Consider the following 19493-nt stretch of genomic DNA (forward strand, 5'->3'; position numbering starts at 1 on the left):
GACCATGCGTTAAGCAAGCCAGGGGCTAGCAAGGACTTTTGCCCTTTAAAGCCACAAGGGAGGAATAGAAAAGGATAAGGAAGGCCAGCCTTCTCTAATCCCCCTTAGGTTGTACCAGTGATACAACTCTACCTATTTCTAATAACTTCCAACTCAGTGCTATTTACCAAAAGGAGCTTTGTTAAATTATAGATATTCCCTGAAGACTGACAGCAACGAACGAGGAACCGCATTAAAGTTTCAGCTACATGGAGCTAAATAAACCCTTTGAGAACAGCTACTGTATATTACCAAGACAGAGATGATTGTTCAGGGAGATTTGCTCCCTCAAATAAATAGCAGGAATATTGTTTAACAGCATCCTCCACTGGGTGCTCATTGGTCGAACTAGAAGGGTACAGAGCCGAACGGTTGATTGTTTTCTAGCTAGGTTTAAGTGTTTGCTACTGTTATTTATTTATTAATTAAATCAATTGCACCCTGCCTCTTCCTTCCAAAAAAATATTAAAATCATAAACAATACCAAAGTCAGACTCAGCCATACACTAGAGCATGACATTCTGAGAACAATTCTCCCTTCCTTCCCACCCAATCTAATAAGCGATTCTCTCTTTCCTCATATTAGAGTACAATAATTATTTTGCAGTCATTTAGCAAAAACAGAAGTGTAATTGCTCCCGCTTGGCCTGAAAGTGGTTAGGGATACCACAAATTTCTGTCCCTAATGCAATTTCCTGTTCCTGTGATTTTCTGTTCCTAATGCAAAACCTACATTGTCAGGTGTGCAAAATCAAATACCCAGAGTGCAGTATTCAAAATAAAAAAGTTCCTTCCAGTAGCACCTTAAAGACCAACTAAGTTAGTTCTTGGTATGAGCTTTCGTGTGCATGCACACTTCTTCAGATACCATCTGAAGAAGTGTGCATGCACACGAAAGCTCATACCAAGAACTAACTTAGTTGGTCTTTAAGGTGCTACTGGAAGGAACTTTTTTATTTTGACCAGAGTGCAGTAGTTAATGAAATAATTCCACATGTGGAACAACTTCTGCTCTCTCCCACACCCATGCACACTCCACACCACCCCCAAATCTGCTCTGGAGGATTGGGGAACAACCAGAACAATTTTAGGGGTTGCATGGGGACAAAAAGAGGGAAGGAAAGTCCCATTACACAAGCAGAAGTTGTTCCCAAAGTGCAAGAAGGTATTTGTACTACACTGAATACACAATGGAGAGTGGATGGAAAATATGTTGTAAACCAATTGTGAATAATGATATTGTTATGCAGTAGTAAGTGTGGAATATGCCCTGAGATTCTTTCAATTCTTGGGATTTTGTATCTGTTGGGGTAGAACGTCTGAGAGCAAGTTTGCCAGACCAGTTCCTTTATTTAAGTAAATACTTTGGCTAACTAGTTAAGCACCACGATCAGCATAACCAAAGGAGTTGCTCTGTGCCATAGAACAAGTGGGCAGGCCTCCCCTGCCCATCTAGCTACCAGGTAGGACAACAAAAGCCACTGTAGTGTGAGCTTGAAGCAGGGTGGAAGCTGAATACACAGAGACATGATTGCTCTGTGCTGGACCCAAAGCTGTGACAAATGGAGAAGGCAAAGAACCACACCATGTCCAATGGAATGGCTGGCTCAGTTTAAAAACATGCAATCAGTTGGCACCTCTTAGAACTATGGAGAATGCTATCCTGAAATCCAAACTGCAAACTAAACTACACATCCCTTGTTCATTGGTAGCATAGTTTTATTGCTTTGCATGGCACAGGACAACCATTTAGAACAAAACCAAACCAAACAAAAGCCTTGCCCTTAAGCACTAACCACTCATTAGTGGTTCCTAGCATGTGTATTCAAATGGCACTCTTCTACTAACAAGATTAGTTCTGACTTCTAGCTGCTGAATATTTACCTGTATTTTATGTTTCCCTCTCATGTTCCATCATCTTAAGCCATTGTTTTAAGCTGCTCAAAGTCCAGCAGATTCACCATCCTCCCAAACACTCCTGCAAGATCCTGTCCCTCATTTTACCAGATATGGTGTTGTTGATAATCATAGCTACAGATGGAATCCATCCATGAAATTCAATGAGAAGGCCACGGAGTAGCAGCAAAAAACAAATGGTTGTTCCCCCAAAGCAATGAAAAGGTATCACTTAAAAGCCCTCCTCAACACCATCCCCAATCTGATTTGCCCCATCTCTTTGAAATAAAATAATTTAGAGATGGTCTGCTCACAGATTCCCCCAGCAACTCATTTAGATGGGCTCCTACACACTGAGCTTCCTCCAAAATAACTGAGGGTCACACAATGACTTGGTGCCAGCCTGTGTACAAACTTTACTATTCTGACACAGCCAGTTGCTTTCACTCTATTGCCACAAAAGCCTGACTTCTGGTTTTCCTAGCACAGGTATCAGCAAACTGGAAGCGGGAAGGAAAAACTGAACTATAATGCGGTCCTAAAAGACTAGTCAGAAACAGAAAGCATTTTCTGCAGTACTTCCTTCCCCATTTGCTGACATTGATGGACCACAGTGGAATCGAATGACTAATTATCAGTTGAACAACACAAGGCTACAGAGTTGGGAAATAACAGGAATCGGAAAGGGGATCAAATAAAAACCCATTCCCCTGCTCAAGTGTAATGAAGGCAACTATGAGTGACAATAGATATTAGTGATGTATGAGCTCACCACAGCTCTTGTAAGATTGCCTTGGAAAATGAGCCAAGCTATTTCCCCCAAAACTGGGAAACTAGTGAAACTAGGGGCTTCTTAAAGCCTGAAGATTTGAAGCTGCTAGAGGGGAAATCTGGGCATTTTGTGGACACATCTGTCATTACACATTTTTCCTAGCTCGGCCTTCCCCAGTCTGTAATCCTCCAGGTGTTTTGGAGTCCAAGTCCCATCAGTTCCAGTCAGCATGGATTATGGGACTTGTAGTCCAACAGTAACTGGAATGCAGCAGGTTGGGGAGATTATCCATGTTCCACACACTGTAAAACGAGGCATTTTAATTTTTCATTCAAACTATACAATAACCCTAAACTGTGCAAAGCTGCCACTGTTTTCAGAATTCAAAAGGATTTATGAGTTATTCCATCGTCAGCACACATCAACACAACTTGGGAATCAAACTGATTTGTTAGGGGTGGGGAAGATATTTGCATCTTTGTATGTAAAAGAAAGACATGCAGGAGAATCCCATGCATGTTTACTCAGAATGAAGTCTCCTATTTTTCAGTGGGGCTTACTCCCAGGTAGGTGCGCATGGCATTCCCGTCTAAAGTTGCAATCTAGTGTCCACTTACTTGGGAGTAAGCCAGATCAAACCCATTGGGACTTACTTCTGAGTTGAAACACATAGAATTGTACTGTATGATGCTTCAAGTTCATGCGGTATAATTTTGCATCCCAATTCTTAAAAAGTTTATTTTAAAAAATTGTAGCTTTGAAGTCAGTAATAAAGCTGGGAATAAAGGCAGCAAGGTTTTAAAATATTTTATGCACAAAAAGACACTTTAACAAAGGACTCACTGAGGCTGTTTTTGACTCAGTAATACTGTCCTTTTGAGATCATGGCGGGACAGGGAGATTCTCACCTAATGTTTGGTCACCCAAAATATGACAGGCTAATCTACTCAGTGATATCACGTAATTCAGTAAAATAAAAAAAACCTGTTGAGCCTGAATAGCACTTGGAGCTACATTTTGTCTTGAGGAAAACTTGGAAGCAGTGTCTGACCAGTTTGTTTTTTATATGGCCTTGATAGATATACACCAATTGTGACTATTCGGTGGACTATGTTATTCGTACAACCGTTACCTCCTTGTCGATCGAAAATGTGAAATGGGAAAAGGAAGAAAAAAAAGAACATACCATGTCCACAGAACAACACAAAAAGAACTAGATCAGGGGCATCAGGGAAGGTGGAATACTATAACAACACATGTTATATTGTTATACTATTCCACCCACCTTAATGAAGAACCCTTTGGTGTGGCTACGCCATAGCCTTTCGAATCCAGATTTCCTCCCACTTTCATGGTGTCACATGGCTTGCGCTGCTCAATGTATTCATTCATGGTGGACTCCAGGAGGAAGGCAAACTTGCCCTTGGACTTGCGGACACGGGCAACTCCCTCAGCCGTAGTCCTAGCGAACACGGACGGGTCTGTTGTGCTCATATACGCCCACATCTTTTCATACACTGCTATTTTAGATCTCTGAAGGAAATTAAAAGGAGATTAGATGCAGCAAAGGGACGAGGCCGCCACAGAAACAGGTCACAATGCATAATGTATCAGGAGTCAGGTGTTTTTTGATCGCTCTGTGGCGGGGAAAAGATACCTTTCGATAGCATTAGAGTCATTCGTAGGAAGATACTGCAGTCCTGACATTGCTTACCATCGCACATGCTCGTACGTTTTATGCCCAGCCATGTTAAAATCATTTCCAGGCAGAATCACAACAAACAGAAGAAATTATTGGAGGTGTCAGAATGACTGGCAGGAAATGTAATGATTGCTAAATGTAGCCTTTTGTACAGGTTGGTTTGATGCAAGCAACAAAATTTGGCTACACACAGGGCTGTGGAAAGAAAAGTTGCACAGACTGTTGCTGTGTGTACAGCCTGTGCATTTCCCCCATGGAATGGTCCCATCCTGTGCAAATAGCCACCTCTGGATCATTCATAGAGGTGGCCACTTGGTACTACATGGGAGCATCAAATCCACGCAAAGTAACTCTTACTCATGCTATCTAAAGGCCAATTCTGCTATTCATCAGCCCTGCTAGACCTGCTAATAAAGGGAAAAGGCCAGGAAACAGCTGAATAGCACCAACGTAGCCAGTTAATAGCTAAATATCCATTTCCTATGGTCAGATGCAAGCCCAAAATACTTGCTTGATAGACCCGCCTTGAATAGATTTGCCAAAGGCCTGTCTATGGCCATTACCTATTAACTGTCTATTGCCCAGTTATCTCCCTAGTGAACGGAAGGCAAAAAGTCACTAGTGTAGTAGAAATAACTAAATTCACAAGGCACACAACAGTGTAGAATGCGTGCATGTGCTGAGTTAGAGAAGAAATCACACCAATGAGAAAACATGGTGTGGTTCACCTGGAAGCTTTATGTAGGTCTGAGGAGCACCTGTTCAGACATATCCTTGTTTTAAGAGGCTTAGCTTTTGAGAATGGCTGATCTGCCTACAGCTCCCCTTCTTGGCTAGAGCTGGGTTATGGCACACGCAATGAATCACCAACAGGCATCCTTTGAGTTTCACATTCAAACCCCACTGCAGGCTCAAGTCCTGGCATCCGGGGTGGTGGCACAGGAAAACATCCCTGTGGAGCATGTTGTCCCAAGGCCTTTTTGCATTCCTCTGGAAGTATAACAGGGCTCAGAGAGGACAACCTTCTAGAAGCTCCCTTAAGGGTTGTGTCAAACAGCTGAAACATGCATTGTTAGGTGGTTCTTATACAGTTTCATTGAACTATGTTCTATTCATATTTAGGACAGAAGGCCAAGGGTAAAAGTGATGGAGGACACAATATAAAGTACTATTATACCATTTTAACAGTCATGGAGAATCATGGGGACTATAGTTCATTCTGGGAATTGTAGTTCTGTGAGGTCAGCACCCCAAACAAACTACAGTTCCCTGGATTCTCTAGGACCTTTAAAGTGGTACAATAGTGTTTTAAATGTATGGTGTGGGTGGAGTCTAAGAAATTTCACCACTTGCCTAACTATCCTATCAACGGCTAGTCTGTTTCCAGTGTTTAAGAGTCTATATTTAATGGCAATGAACACAATCCTGTCCAAGTTAAACACTTTCAAGTCTCCATGGCCAAGCATATAGTGGCATCAGTGGGACATAAGAGTCCTTAATTATGCCCAGCAATTTCTGTTTCCAAGCTTCTAGAAAAGGGTACGTTTTACATTTCTGTAGCAGAAAAACAAAATTAAAGTAACGTGAATAGAAAGCTTTACAAGATGAATGTGGTTAGGCAAAAGACTGGAACAATGTCTCTTATAGTTACAGACTTATAAAGCAACCCTTTTGCTTCATTCCAGTGCCTGGAATTACATTATTATGCATCTTTTCATCAAAGGGCGCCTTCAGAAAACCCGTAAGCAAGAGTGAACCTGAAAGACCCCTTAGAATCATCATATATACTCAGCACTCCCTTTCGTCTCCATGCTGTGGTTTGCAATCAGCTAGCAGAGCAATGCTATCTTAATTACCTCTGCCTCTACAGTCCCTAAGGGCAGTTCCTAGCTTGACATGTCAAGATCAATATATTTGCCACAAATTAAAATGATTGCAAACGCCAACAAGTGGCATTGGAGTTTTTTGAAAAAACACCATAATGCCAATATTGTAGGAGCTACAAGACCACAAATCTGATTTTCCATAATGCATCATTATTCTGACTGCGTTCCGAACGCTTCCCAGGTAGAGCAAGGGAAACGAGAACCTAGTAGGCATGCCAACTTACTCTGAAGAATTCTTTCGTCGACCCGGAGTCCAGTGTCCCATATGCAATTTCGGTTTGTTTGGCAAGGTCTTCTGCGCTTTCTATGGGCGAGACCATTCGCTCAACAGTCAAGAAAGCCGCAAGGTTAGCGGTATATGATGAAATAATGATGAGTGTGAAGAACCACCACACACCTCCAACTATGCGACCTGAGAGAGATCTAAACATGAATAAGATAATGCATATTTTCCTATCTCTTGGCCAAGGAGAAAGAGAAAGAGACAGAAAGAGAGACAGTGAGAGACACCATTATTACAGGAAATTTATTCGCCAAGTAGCAGTAACTGGGACTGAAACATAACAGGACCAAAGTTCTGTTTAACCAAGCTTCTCCTGATATCCGGTGCTCAATCCAGGATACAGTGAGTGTGGCGTATAAATAGAAATGCAATATACCTCTGAGTTTTAATTATATTTCTCAAATGAGAAAGCAGCTGCTACAGTGGCTGGAATTCAGTGATTTTTGAACTGCGTTCAGGGGAATAACAAGGCTCCTTTCAAGTTTATGAGTGAAAAGATCATTCGCTGAAGGAAAGTTTCTTTGAAAGACAGTTTGCCCACCACGACTGATCTTCCTCTCAGTAAGGGGGGTGTTGAATGTCTTGCAGGACACATTCTCAGTTAGTGAGCCTCAAAATACCCAGCTGTACATGGTCTGAGATGGAATCCTAAGTACTGTGCCCGGGTTCTTTGGCAGATAGGTCTGTAGAAAGGATTGAGTGAAGGTTGGAAGTTTTTAAAACAGCTAGGCTACATTACCTTCTGTATTCCAGGAACATATTCGTACGTACTTAGCAAGGTATGCTTTAAAAGAATCCAGAGTGCTCTGTATTTGTTAGGACATTGTATGAAAGAATTCAACACAAAGATGCCTGCCACATCTAAGCAAGTTATAGACAACATGGTCTATATGTATCCAATTGGATAGCCATCAGGAAAAACTCTTTGGATTTCCGTGGCAAAATTGACCATCTTTGTTTACACCGCAGTACTAGATATAAACCCTTCAACTCCATTAACTTTATAAAGTCTAGACTTTATAGACACCCAAACAGACACACTGCTGTCTGTTGCCAGGTTTGCCTAGAAATGAATGAGAACAGTCCTTATTCAGAGAAAGTCAGTGATGCTTAAGTCCTATTGAAATAAGAAACGGATTGGGACTCCTTTCAGGTAGTGTCTTGGATCTGGGACCCCGAGAAAAATAGCAAAATGGCTTTGTTTTTCACATAAGTTGTATGCACGTTTGACAAATAATACTCCACTATTGAAAAATTATAATGCACATTTCAACACAAAAACAGAAACTTACTCAAATGCAGTCCAGGCATCATGAAATCCCTAGTTTCGGCAGGACTAACATCCAACAAACACCCTCTGCTTTGTATCCTAACTGTGTACTCCTGTATGGAGGTTTTGATATTGATTTCTGTACAGCATGGTTGCACCCTAAATTCTGATTCTCTAATTTATGTTCCACCTGCTGCATTTTCCATATTACCTTTGGTAGTCTGAAGAAATAATTTAAAACAATGCAGCTGTCTGAAGATTGCCTGCATTTGAGCAAGGCCAAGGGTGGACATGTGGAATGCCTAATGTTTATGCAACCTGACAGTTGTGAGATGGATGGGGAGGGAGGTTGGAGATAAGAGGGAGGGACCGCTGTTGAGGCAATGGAATAGAGGCTACTTCAAAGGTAGATAGTCTAGGAATGTAGCTGTTGATAAGTGTGTATGATCAATGCGTGCATACTATGACAAAAATGTAACCAGTTAGCTTAAAGTTCTTTGTTTGAGAAGATGTGTTAGAGTTCTTTGTACTATGCCCTGGACCTCTCTTGCTCCCACCTTACTTGGTGGGTGAGGGATCCTACTGTAGCAGTGAAATAAAGATTTCCCACAGCAGTAGCATTTTGGCTCAAGAAATAGAAAAACAGAGCAACTGAAATGCACTGGGAACAATGGGAAAGCATTTTCATATTGTCTTCGTATAATACAGAGGCTGCTGGCTTCATCCCAACCAGAGCTGGCCTATGCCTGTGTTTAGGGGGAACCCACTTTGCTTTCCATATGGGTCTAGTTGCCAGAACACACAATCTACAAGCTTCTGAGTGATCATATGCCATAATAAGTTTGATGTTACCTAGTTGTAAGGGTTTCCCAGCTGTGGCGCACCTATGCATAACATTACGTACAAACGTGCACATTTACAAACAACATACATAAGTACGGTATATTCCAAATCTAAAATAGAGATGCAGCATTAAAGATAGAATATCCATTACAATCCTTTCCCCCAGTACCAATCCAGGAGTTGCCAATTGGCTGTACCTACCTATTGCCATTAACACAATCCCTGCTTTGCAAAAATAAAACGAGTATCCATGAAACTTTTAAAAACTACAAGAACCTGAAACGTACAAAAGGTTTAAAATGATTCAATATGGCTGTCAGATTTGAAAGGGAGACAATTACTCAGAACACGTTAATGAACAGAAGAATCCATTTTAAAACATCGGCAAGCAAGTGGCTGTCTCTTGCATACTGTATTGTGTATTCTCACCGCTGATAATAAAATATACATTTTAAAAAACAGAGATATTATTTCATACCAACCTGGGAGAAATATCACATCCTTGCTGCATGAAGGCACCCAGGGAGAACCACAGGCTGTTGAAGATGCCAAATTCATTGGGAGGCTGGTCACTGGGCCCTTCTTTGCCGTCCTCTGGCTCCTCTGTGTGCCACTCATACGGACTAAACCTGCTCACCAGGAACAGGACAACACTGACCCCAATGTAGGCAAAGACTATGCACATCCAGATCTCGTAGGCTAAGGGGTCCAGAAAGGAAAACACTCCAGGTTTAGATTTCTGAGGCTTTTTGATCATAATGGATATGCCCAGACTCATAAAGGGCTTAGAAAAATCGATAACCTCCTCTCGTACCAAAGTGATGGTCAGAGGCGCGACAGCAATCTCTGCTTTCTGCAAAGAGAAGGAGAACCCAAACAACTACAGATTAGAGAAACACGAAATGGCACAAATTGTTTTGCAACAAATGGATGCATTAGACTTTTGCCCTCTTAAAACTAAAGGCCAAAATGGATACCAAAGAAAGTGAATAGGATACTGTGCGCGCACACATATGTACATGTGTGTATTCTTATTGCATAAATATCATTCTATAATCTATTATTAGTAGCATCAATATCTCTTTGATCATGAACCTTGAAAAGTACCTGGAGCTGAAGGAGGAAGCTGAACGAATGACAGTCTTTTTCACTTCCTCTTTCAGCTCCATGTTCTTCTCCAGGCTCAGATTAATTCTGCTAGATCCAACTTTTACACAGATCCCTTGGAAAAAGTAGAGCACTTCCTCTATTTCTGTCTTGGCGGTGGCGGGAAACACCTGATCCAGGGGATGAACTGGAATGGTCTGAGCCTGCCTGGAAATAGAAATAGGTCATGCCAACTGAACCGGGTTTTGTTTTTTGCTTTTCACCTGATTTTTCAAATACTCACCTCATCTTGAACTAACTTAAAGCATTGTGCTTCTTTTGAACTAACCTATGGGAGGCCAGGCAGTGATCTAGCCTGTACAGCACTTCTCTGCACACAATGTACATTCCCACTGTGTTTACAAAGCACACTCAAATGTTACCTTGCTTGTGGGGCCATTTGTGTGCGCAGCCTGGAGTTCCATGGGGCTTTGGACTGCAGCCAGTGCCATCAGCTCTGAAGAGCTTTAACAGTGTCTAGAACAGAGCTTTCCAAACTGTGTGTCGTGACACATTAGTGTGTCAGCTGCAGTGCGTAGGTGTGTCATGCGAATGCTCTTATAAGGGGTTAGTTTAACCTCCGGTTTCCTAGTAAAATTGTGTCGCGAAATGATATGTCTAAAAAGTGTTACACCAACATGAAAAGTTTGGAAAGCTCTGGTCTTTGAAGAGTGCATGGCTCCATTTATCAGAATGAGCAAGGCTCATTATCAGCATTTCCCATTTTGACTAAGCAATAAAGAAAATATGGATATCCAATAAAAAGGCATGGTGTAAAGTGTGGAACCTCTTGAATGCTGCCGCCTGTTTCAATGGCTTAATTCACATTCTCTTTTTTCCTTCTCAAATATTCATTTTCAAGGAAGCTTAACAAAATGCAGCATAAATTACTTGAACTTCAGAGTCTCACTCTTTGTTAGACTTTGACAGGAATGGGCAATGACCTCCTTATTCATCAAGCAGTGAGTGGATAACATTCCATGGCAGAAGAATGAATATTTAACCAGAGTTGACTGCTGGAGATTTTGAGAACACCTGCAAAAGGTAGCTAATTGCATTCATCACTAGAAAGTGCTTTGATGAATAAGCTCATCACTAAAGATTATAGTGTTGTGCAGATAATATTTTAGTCATCTAGATTCATCAGAAAAACAGCAAGGATCCCCTAGCTCTGCAGGACAGTGTTCTTCAGATATCTCAATTGGTAGAGCATGAGACCCCTTAATCTCAGGGTTGTGGGTTTGAGCCCCACGTTGAGCAAAAGGTGCATTGCAAGTGTGTTTAAAATTTCAGACATAGTCTGCAATCCTATCCACAAATACCCAGGAATAAGATGGATTTTTCTTTGGAGTAAATAAGCATTGGATTGTGCTGCCTACCAATATAAAATGAAAATATATTTGAATTCAAATAAATAAAAAACAAGCTTTGGGTATTGTTACAAGGATTTCACTGTTTGCCTCCAATTTGTGTTTGGGAGTGAACCAAAAATGGGTTTGGCTAAAGTGAAGGATCATCATAGGTTGAGGACTGTTCCAAAAATGATACTGCTTTCTCATACACTGGTATATTCAAAAGTGTAAGGACATCAGATGATAGGTCAATCGGTAGAGCATGAGACCCTTCAGGGTTGTGGGTTTGAGTCCCACGCTGGACAAAAAAAGATTCCTGCATCGCAAGGAATTGAACTGGATGATCTTTGTGGTCCCTTCCAACTCTACAATTCTATGGTTATATGATCACCTCCCAACCATCCTCAGTCACTCAGTGAACCACTCAGTCTTCAAAGCATCTCCAACCCTGCTCGCAAAGTTATGCTGATAAATGAAAATTCCTCTCTTCTCTCCACTCTTCCTAAACAGCAGAGCAGGGCTCCTGTCCACACAGCACAGAGATTGTTGGAACCAAACCTTTGCTGCTGAGAAGCTTATCAGATGAAAGCGTCTTGACTGTCTGCTGAAACCAGAATAGGAACATCCGAAGCTGCCTTATACACAGTCCAACCCAGTGCTGTTTTTCTGGGGGGTACGCATACCCCTAAACATTTTGTGAATCTTTGTACTTTTGTCCATTTACTGTATTTATTTTTCCTCTGTTTGAACTATAAAATGGTGGCTTTCTTGAGTCAAAATGAGAGTACCCCTAAACATTTTCCTTAGGGGGGAAAAAGCACTGGTCCAACCACTGCTCCATCCAGATCATTGCGGTCTACACTGATAAGCTTCAGATCGGAGTCTTTTCCAGTTCTAGAGTTGCCAGGATTGAACTGGGGAGCTTTCGTATTATCTCCACCAGTTGAGCTGCAGCCCTGCCCAGCAATGAGAAGGTGGGGGCGGCCTTATCAGTCTGCTTTTCAGTCTACACTTTCATACCTCAGTAGTTCACTCGTAGTGTCAAGATGCATTTCCATATTTTCTAAGTGATTAAAAGGGAACGTTCACACTCACTAGTTTAAATGTTCTGAGAAATGATCCATCAACAGGGAAATTGTTTTAATGTCCCTTCCAGCATGGAAATGTAATTTTCTTTCCAAGCGAAGCATTTCCTGAACATACATGCACAGTTTATAAAAGAGGTTGTGGCGTGCTACCTGCATGTCTATTACAGCTCGGAGGTAATATTTAGATTATTCATCAGGGATTGTCAACATTCATATGTCAACATTTGCCAAGAAAAGAGCCAGACAATCACTGGGACGTATATAACCCTACATGACAACTACACTCATGAGAAGTTGATGCAAAAGTTGGCATCAAAAATAGATATGCTTACCCCATACACCAGTTCTCCCACCATCCCATTCCAGATTTTTGTGTTTGGATCCCTTGCTCCGTATTTTCCATCAGGAACAATAGCAATTTTGTACTTGATGCCAATATGCTTTGCAATTTCTGATGCCAGGTCTACACAGTATCCTTCATACTTGTCATTCCCTTCAAACAGTTCTCTGTTTTTTTTCCACATAACATATGGGGCTTCCTACAATGAAAGAAGGAGAACTGTAAAAGATAAACACATAGCATAGCTTGTCCAAAGGTACATGTTATTTACCACCAGCTGTGTCATATCAAAAGGTCACATCAGATATTATTGAACTGATCACAAAATGGAAAAAGAAATCCATAGGAAATCTATCTATCTATCATCTATCTATCTATCTATCATCTATCTATCAGATTTGCAACATATGACATACACTTGTCCAGTTGAAATCCAAAACCCAATTTAGATTTTTTTTTAAATCCTTGGGCACATAATAAGAATGACAAAATTAATGGACCAGTTGCTTTAAAAATCAATTTCTTTACAACCATATTTTAACACCTTTGTTTATATGGATAACTTATTGACTTATATTGGAATGATTTTACAAAAAAACACCCCTGGGTATAGGTGCCTTTTCAATACGCTGAAGGAAGCATCAGCTACCCCTTATAATTCAATAAGCAAAATAGCACTCACTGGGTTGGATCCAGACAGGCCTTTTCATGAGTGGAAGTTGCTCCTTCTGTTCATGGAAGGCTCCAAGATCCAGCAGAGGCTCCATGGCAGAGATAGGGGAGCCCTGCCCCCCTGCACTATGTTTAATGCTGCTCTGGAGGATTGGCCAAGCCTCTACAGTTTTTCAGGGAGCAAAGAGGGCTGCAGGAAGGCGTAATCAGTGGAGATAGCCTATTTCTCTCCTTCCCCCTGAGCCAGCGAATACCTGCTGAGTACGTCTCTGGATCCAACCCACCATTAGGAATGTTTTAATATTTTAAAAAAATTTCATTCCCTATAGAATCAATACAAGCAGAACTTAAAGAGAACTAAAAATAAGTAAACAAGCTTTTCATCCACAGCCCTGTTGATTAAAATCAACCCATACCAATTAATCAACCACACCTTAGCTGATTAGTGTGTAAATTTCAATCACGCAGTCCTCCATTTAAGTGAAACACAAGGAAAGATTGCATCCAAAGACTCAGATCTGTAGATTCAAATTCTGTTCCTTGGAGATTCAGAATTCTGTTCTTTGACTTATAGTTTAATTTGCTGCAATCAATCTTCAAAACAAACGAGGTCAACCATCATAGTGCTTCTTTTCCCATGTGTCTCATTGCTCTCTTAAAGCTGATTCCCTCTCTTTCCTCCTAAAGCTCTCCCCCCCCCGAGTTCTCAAATGTGGTTGTGAGATCATTTCTCCTTCCCCACATGTAGCCGGGGGGGGGGGGGAGAGTTCCAAATAGTGCATTAAGTCAAAAATCCAAGCACCATGTGGAGATTTACATGGCATTTCAAAGGTACCATTTTTTAATGCAATCTGAATGCAGTTGCCTTTTATCAAGTTTGGGGAGTGATCCATATGGACCAGTACTGTCTGCTCTTAAAGGCTCCCCCATGTTCTTTTTTTCAAGGGCATTTTGTTTTGTGTTGAATTTGGAATGCCCTGAACCCAAATAATGAGTTCTAAGCAGCGATGTCTGCAAATTCTGATGACAATGAAAAAGGGAGTAGAAGCTGGCAATGTTCACTGATTCATCCTATGTTCAGGATAGCGAATGTGACTGGTGGTCACCGTTGCTGTTGTGGTTTGAAACCACAGATTGATTACCCCCTCCCGCCGCCACATATGTGTTGTGTTTTCTTTGCACTGAAATGAATGGAACATGTAAAGACAACAGGATTACATAAGTTACACAATTAATTATGTAAATCAGACAAGTTATATAATTAATCGTGTAAACACCATTCCCCCCAGTAGACAGCAAGGTGAATTAACGTCGTTTTTGGCAGAACATGAATTGCAGTGAAATGGAAATGATTCTGCCTGTGAAAAATGCAGGGCGGAATGGAAAATTATTCATTATTACGTCATAAGCAAACACAGAAAAGTCATTGTAACCATTATAGGCAAATGGAGAAATATTTCGGGAAGATGGTATTTTCACCATGGTACATCTGCATTTTGACACTGTGTCAATGCCTTTTCTTTGTGTTTTCAATACCTTATGTAGCAGCACCCCTGCATTACCCAATGTATCAGTTCTAATATTAGAGATTTAAGATTTCATTTAAAAAGGGGGTGTTTGGTAGTGCCGCATCACTTACATCTGATGACCAGATAAAAGACACAGAGGTTGTTGCCATTAAAGTCACCATTTTCCAATAGTTTCTCATCAACTCTCATTTGGGCTGAGCTGTGACAACAGTTGGCAAATGTTGTGCCTTCGAAGGATAACCATAGCAGCCCCCTACATTTGTGTCCTGTCCAAATAGATTATGCAATAATACATAGCCAAAATAGGAACGACTCAGATATTTACTGGGACTATGATGCTGGAATTATCTGGAAAGCAAGAAAACTTTCATTCCGTCTTCAATGAAAATAATGGGCTCCCAAGGTCAATATTGTGTAAACCAGATAACATTCATCATTTGGAGCACAACGCTACCAATTATGGTTGTTTTTATGTGTTCTTGCGGCTTCTGGGGTTCTCCGGAAGCTTATTATGGGATTCTCAATTAAAAGATCAATAATAGCCTCTTCCTTGAAAAGTAGATTCCCCCATATTTATCAATTTTCTTCTGCAGCATGCTGATTCAGAGGTATTGTGCTTGTTCTACAGCACACTCACAGTTCATTTAGTGATGGAGAGGTCCTACAGTACTAGCCAGGTGAATGGAGACTGTGCCCTAGAACTTATTTTTTGCAGAAATCTCCTGCAACATGCAGACAAATTGATATCAGGACCATCGACCTAGATAAACAGCCAAAGCATCGATATGGCCAGGAGTTTAACTAAACAAGAGCATGGGTTCATTTTCATGGAGACACACTAATATGTATCCATATGGTGGTCAGATAATGGCCACACGCTACATGTTCAGACTGTGATAACCAAAGCTTACAGAAAATGCCAGCCCTTGTGTATGCTGTACCTTCAAGCTTGTTTCACTTTGTATTCAACTTTTGCCTTTGGGAAGAATGGCATTGCTAGTTGGGATGACCAAAAGCAACCCCCACACCCCTACAGTGAGAAGTGGTTCACTCCATTATTCCCCCTACCCCCTCATTCCATGCTCATTCTTTTGCATGTGTACACCCAACCTTTATTTGTGGAAGTTTTGAAACTTTTGCAACTGCAACTATCTCGTCACTAAAAGCAGCTGAAAGACCAAGCATTAATAAAATAATAATAATGCATTATCTCCTTTGCAATGATATCAGATCACCCCATTTCTCCCATGGGCAATATTGCAGTTGCAGGAACTCATTCAGAGCTGTTATATCTGAAACATTTCTAGAAATCCAGCAGAGAGATAGTGCCTTGCAAGACATAATACTCTGCACACTTAGGGTACTTAAAAACGTAATTGGGAGAGGTTTAGCTTTCCATGATGTGCCCATATATATTGTCTTTTGTCCCTGTAGTTAAGCAGGCTTTGAAACAATACAAAAACCTTCAAAACTTGATGATCAGAAGCAAAAGCAGGGTAAACGCAGTACCATGTTGTGTGAAGGGATCCAACAAATGATGGCCTTCATAGCCACAACTACTCGAAAAAGATAGGTTGCTTATGTGATGAATGCATAATCCATTGTTGGCTCCATCAGGCAACCCATTTTGATTTCTATTCCTGCCACACAACGGCTACAAAACTAAACACGTGTTGAGAAGATATCCACCCACCATTTGGCCTGATGCAGTTTCTAATTACAATAAAATTAGAACACTCTGGAGGAGGTTTATGAAATATAATTCCACAGGAAATCCACATTTCAAATGATTAGTAACAAAGTATGAACATAGATCATCAAAGTGGTACAAGCTTTACTTACAGAAATCTGATATCTATAACAATGGTTAACATTTAAAATATACAGCTTTGCAACAATATATCAGTGTAGAGAAATCCTTCACAAACTTGCTAGTACACAGCTCATAATTAGAAAGGGAATGGTCTTTTTTATTTTTTGAAAAGGAAATATATTGTCTCTATGCTTAATTTATACTCAGAAAAAATAATCTTGCACTTCCCAGAGAACTTCAAAGCATTTGCTAAAGTATAGAAAAGACATTTATCAAAGGTTTGAAGGTCAGTCTTGCAAATAATAATAATCATTCGCCTTGTCATATATAATAAAACATTCCATGGGATTCAGTGGGAAGGCAATTTACACCTCTATGATTGGCAAATATAGAAGAACCAAGTTCTCCACACTTTTTCGGCTAAGTGCTGTGCAGTCTGAACCTATTGGTCAAGACCTGGAGCTGAACTGGTTACAACCAATGTTCCTTCTTAGTTCATCTATCTGAGCACCTACATAGACCCTCCCTGACCTTTGCAGGCTTCTTGTATAGTTAAACAGATTAGCCTCTCCTGCCCAAGCTTGCATGGCCCAGTTCTGAAGCTGCTCTAGCATATGTCAAAGCCCTGACAAAAGTTTTGCTATGGTCTGTGATCAGCGGAGGTTAGTTTCAGTCTCTGTGACTTATATAGGTAAAGTTGGTATTGGTGTTCTTCAGCCAGGAACTCTCCCTGCCCTCCCCTTCAGCATCCAAGAGAGCAGAAAAAACATGGATGCCATGGATGTAAAAAATGGGGGACACTCATGTATTTTTCTTGTCATAGTCCTGTTGCTCTGGGGGGTGAGGGATTGCTTCATTGCAATTCAAAAATGCACTAGCAAGCAGCCTGTGGCGGTAGGCTATGGGCAGGTGCATGACTGATTTTGGAGCTTTTAAAAAAGGCCTTGGAATTCAAAGACCTGATCCAGCTCGTCTCATGTTCTTATGGTCATGCGGATTTTAAAAGAATCTCCATTTTAAACCCACATGGAAGCAGGATAGGCTGAAGTTAGTCCCATCCACATATAGAATGGGGATGGACTGTCCATCCAGATTAACAATGAGGAATGGGTTCTGTAAATGTCAATAAACTTGTTCACATGTGAACAAACCAACAGTAGTTTAGCAGCTAGATGCTGCAGCTATTTTATAGAGAGTAGCTTGCTAAATATTCTAAAAGCAAAATGGAAATGTCTGATCCAACCAAAGCACTTCCAAAATCCCATTAATTTCAGTATCAAGAATTTAAGCAAAATATTAATTTTCCCATTCAAATCAGCTGCGCTTAAAATGGCTTGACTTCAGCAAGATTGCATACATGTTTCTTCAGCATATTTGTTTCTTCCTAACAATTGTTTTTATTCATATGTAAATCAAAGCAATTAAACACTCAGTTAAAATATGTACAATTACAGCACAACAGTAGACATATTTACTATTAAATCCCATTGTGTTCTATAGAATTTACTCCATAGTAAGCGTGCTTACTTTGGCAGCATCACACTCCAATTGTATATGTATTTCCTCAGAAGTAAGCTCCACTGAGTTCAACAGGACTTACTCCCAGGTGCAATGCTAAACCCACTTATCTGAGAGTAAGCTCCCCAAACCTCAATGGGGCTTACTTCTGAAGAGACATGTATAGGATTTGTACTGTAAATCAAGTATGTGCCTTCATTATATACCTTTAAGCACCAGGCAAAAACGTTCCTCTTTAACCAGGCCTTTGGATGACAGACATCCTATGCCGTTTTAAAATGTGTTGAGGGAAAGTGTTATTGGGTTGTTTTTGTTTTTGTTTTGTATTTTCTGATTTCATCCTGTGAACCGCCGTGAGACCTGTGGGTATAGGGCGGTTTACAAATTTAATTAACTACTACTATTACTATTTCTTTAATCAGCCAATACCCCCAAAACACTGAATTAGCAGATAAATGCACCTGGGTGTTTCAACATATTACAAGGGAGAGAAAAAGAAGCAGAGATGTTGTCCATAATATCTGCAACCTGATGCCATCCAGAGGGCTATTCAACTAACTCAGAGCAGATGCATTGCAATTAATAGATCTAACTCAGTTATGTTTATTATGTTCAGTGGATCTACGCTGAGCAACGCTTAGTTGAATATCACCCAAGGGGTTTTGCTAGTGCTAGCAAGGAACACTCATAAAACACAAATGGAATAGCTCCCTCTCTGTTCTACTCTTGAATACTAGCCTAGATGTTTTGGACTACAATGTCCATCAGTTCTAGGCAGCATGGCCGGTCAGGGATGATGGGAACTGCAGTCCAAAGCATCTGGTGAACACCAGATTGGGGGAGGCTGGCATGTACTTTCAAGAAAGGATTAATTTGTATTCATTATGTGGATCTGGGGTCTGTTATGAATCATTTTGTGGAATTATCAGGGGGTGTTTCTTGGGTCTGGGTTTAGACTAGGTGTTCCTGATTCGATACAGTTCTTTAACATTCCAACAATTAATTCACATATTTATCCTCCCCCTTTTAGACTTTGTAATTTAAGAACACGGCAGGTGATCTAGTTCTCTACATCATTAAAATAAGAATTATTACGCTACATAAATGTTAACTAAAGCTCTCTATTTTTATATCAGCTTTTTAAATAAACCCCCACTAACAGCAAATTCATTTTTTTCACATTAAGGTAAAACAAAAAGATAATCACATCTGCTATACAACCAGAGAACATATTGTTTCCTAAAAGTAGAACATGCTGATTTGGGCAGTATAGATTAATCCTACTGATATCCTGTGTCTATGAATGAAATAGCACTGCATCAAATGAAGCACAGGAACATACAA

General features: G+C 40.6%; 1 protein-coding gene across 5 annotated transcripts in view; it reads right to left on the bottom strand.

Annotated features, from left to right (window-relative positions):
- GRIA4 (glutamate ionotropic receptor AMPA type subunit 4) overlaps positions 1-19493 on the bottom strand; it is a 225312-nt gene that overhangs the window by 23533 nt on the left and 182286 nt on the right. For all 5 annotated transcript variants that reach the window (XR_014525171.1, XM_083499397.1, XM_083499396.1 and 2 more), the window contains exons 10-13: positions 12610-12816; positions 9174-9544; positions 6520-6718; positions 3993-4240 (exon numbers count right to left, since the gene is read on the bottom strand). Coding sequence is in view for 4 of the 5 variants with exons in the window: in XM_083499397.1 (XP_083355523.1) it covers positions 3993-4240; positions 6520-6718; positions 9174-9544; positions 12610-12816 (1025 nt within the window). In the remaining variant the exon portion in view is untranslated. The remainder of the gene's footprint in view (positions 1-3992; positions 4241-6519; positions 6719-9173; positions 9545-12609; positions 12817-19493) is intronic.

The sequence above is a fragment of the Podarcis liolepis genome, assembly GCF_965112155.1.
Source record: "Podarcis liolepis genome assembly, chromosome: 4".
Classification (NCBI taxonomy): domain Eukaryota; kingdom Metazoa; phylum Chordata; class Lepidosauria; order Squamata; family Lacertidae; genus Podarcis; species Podarcis liolepis.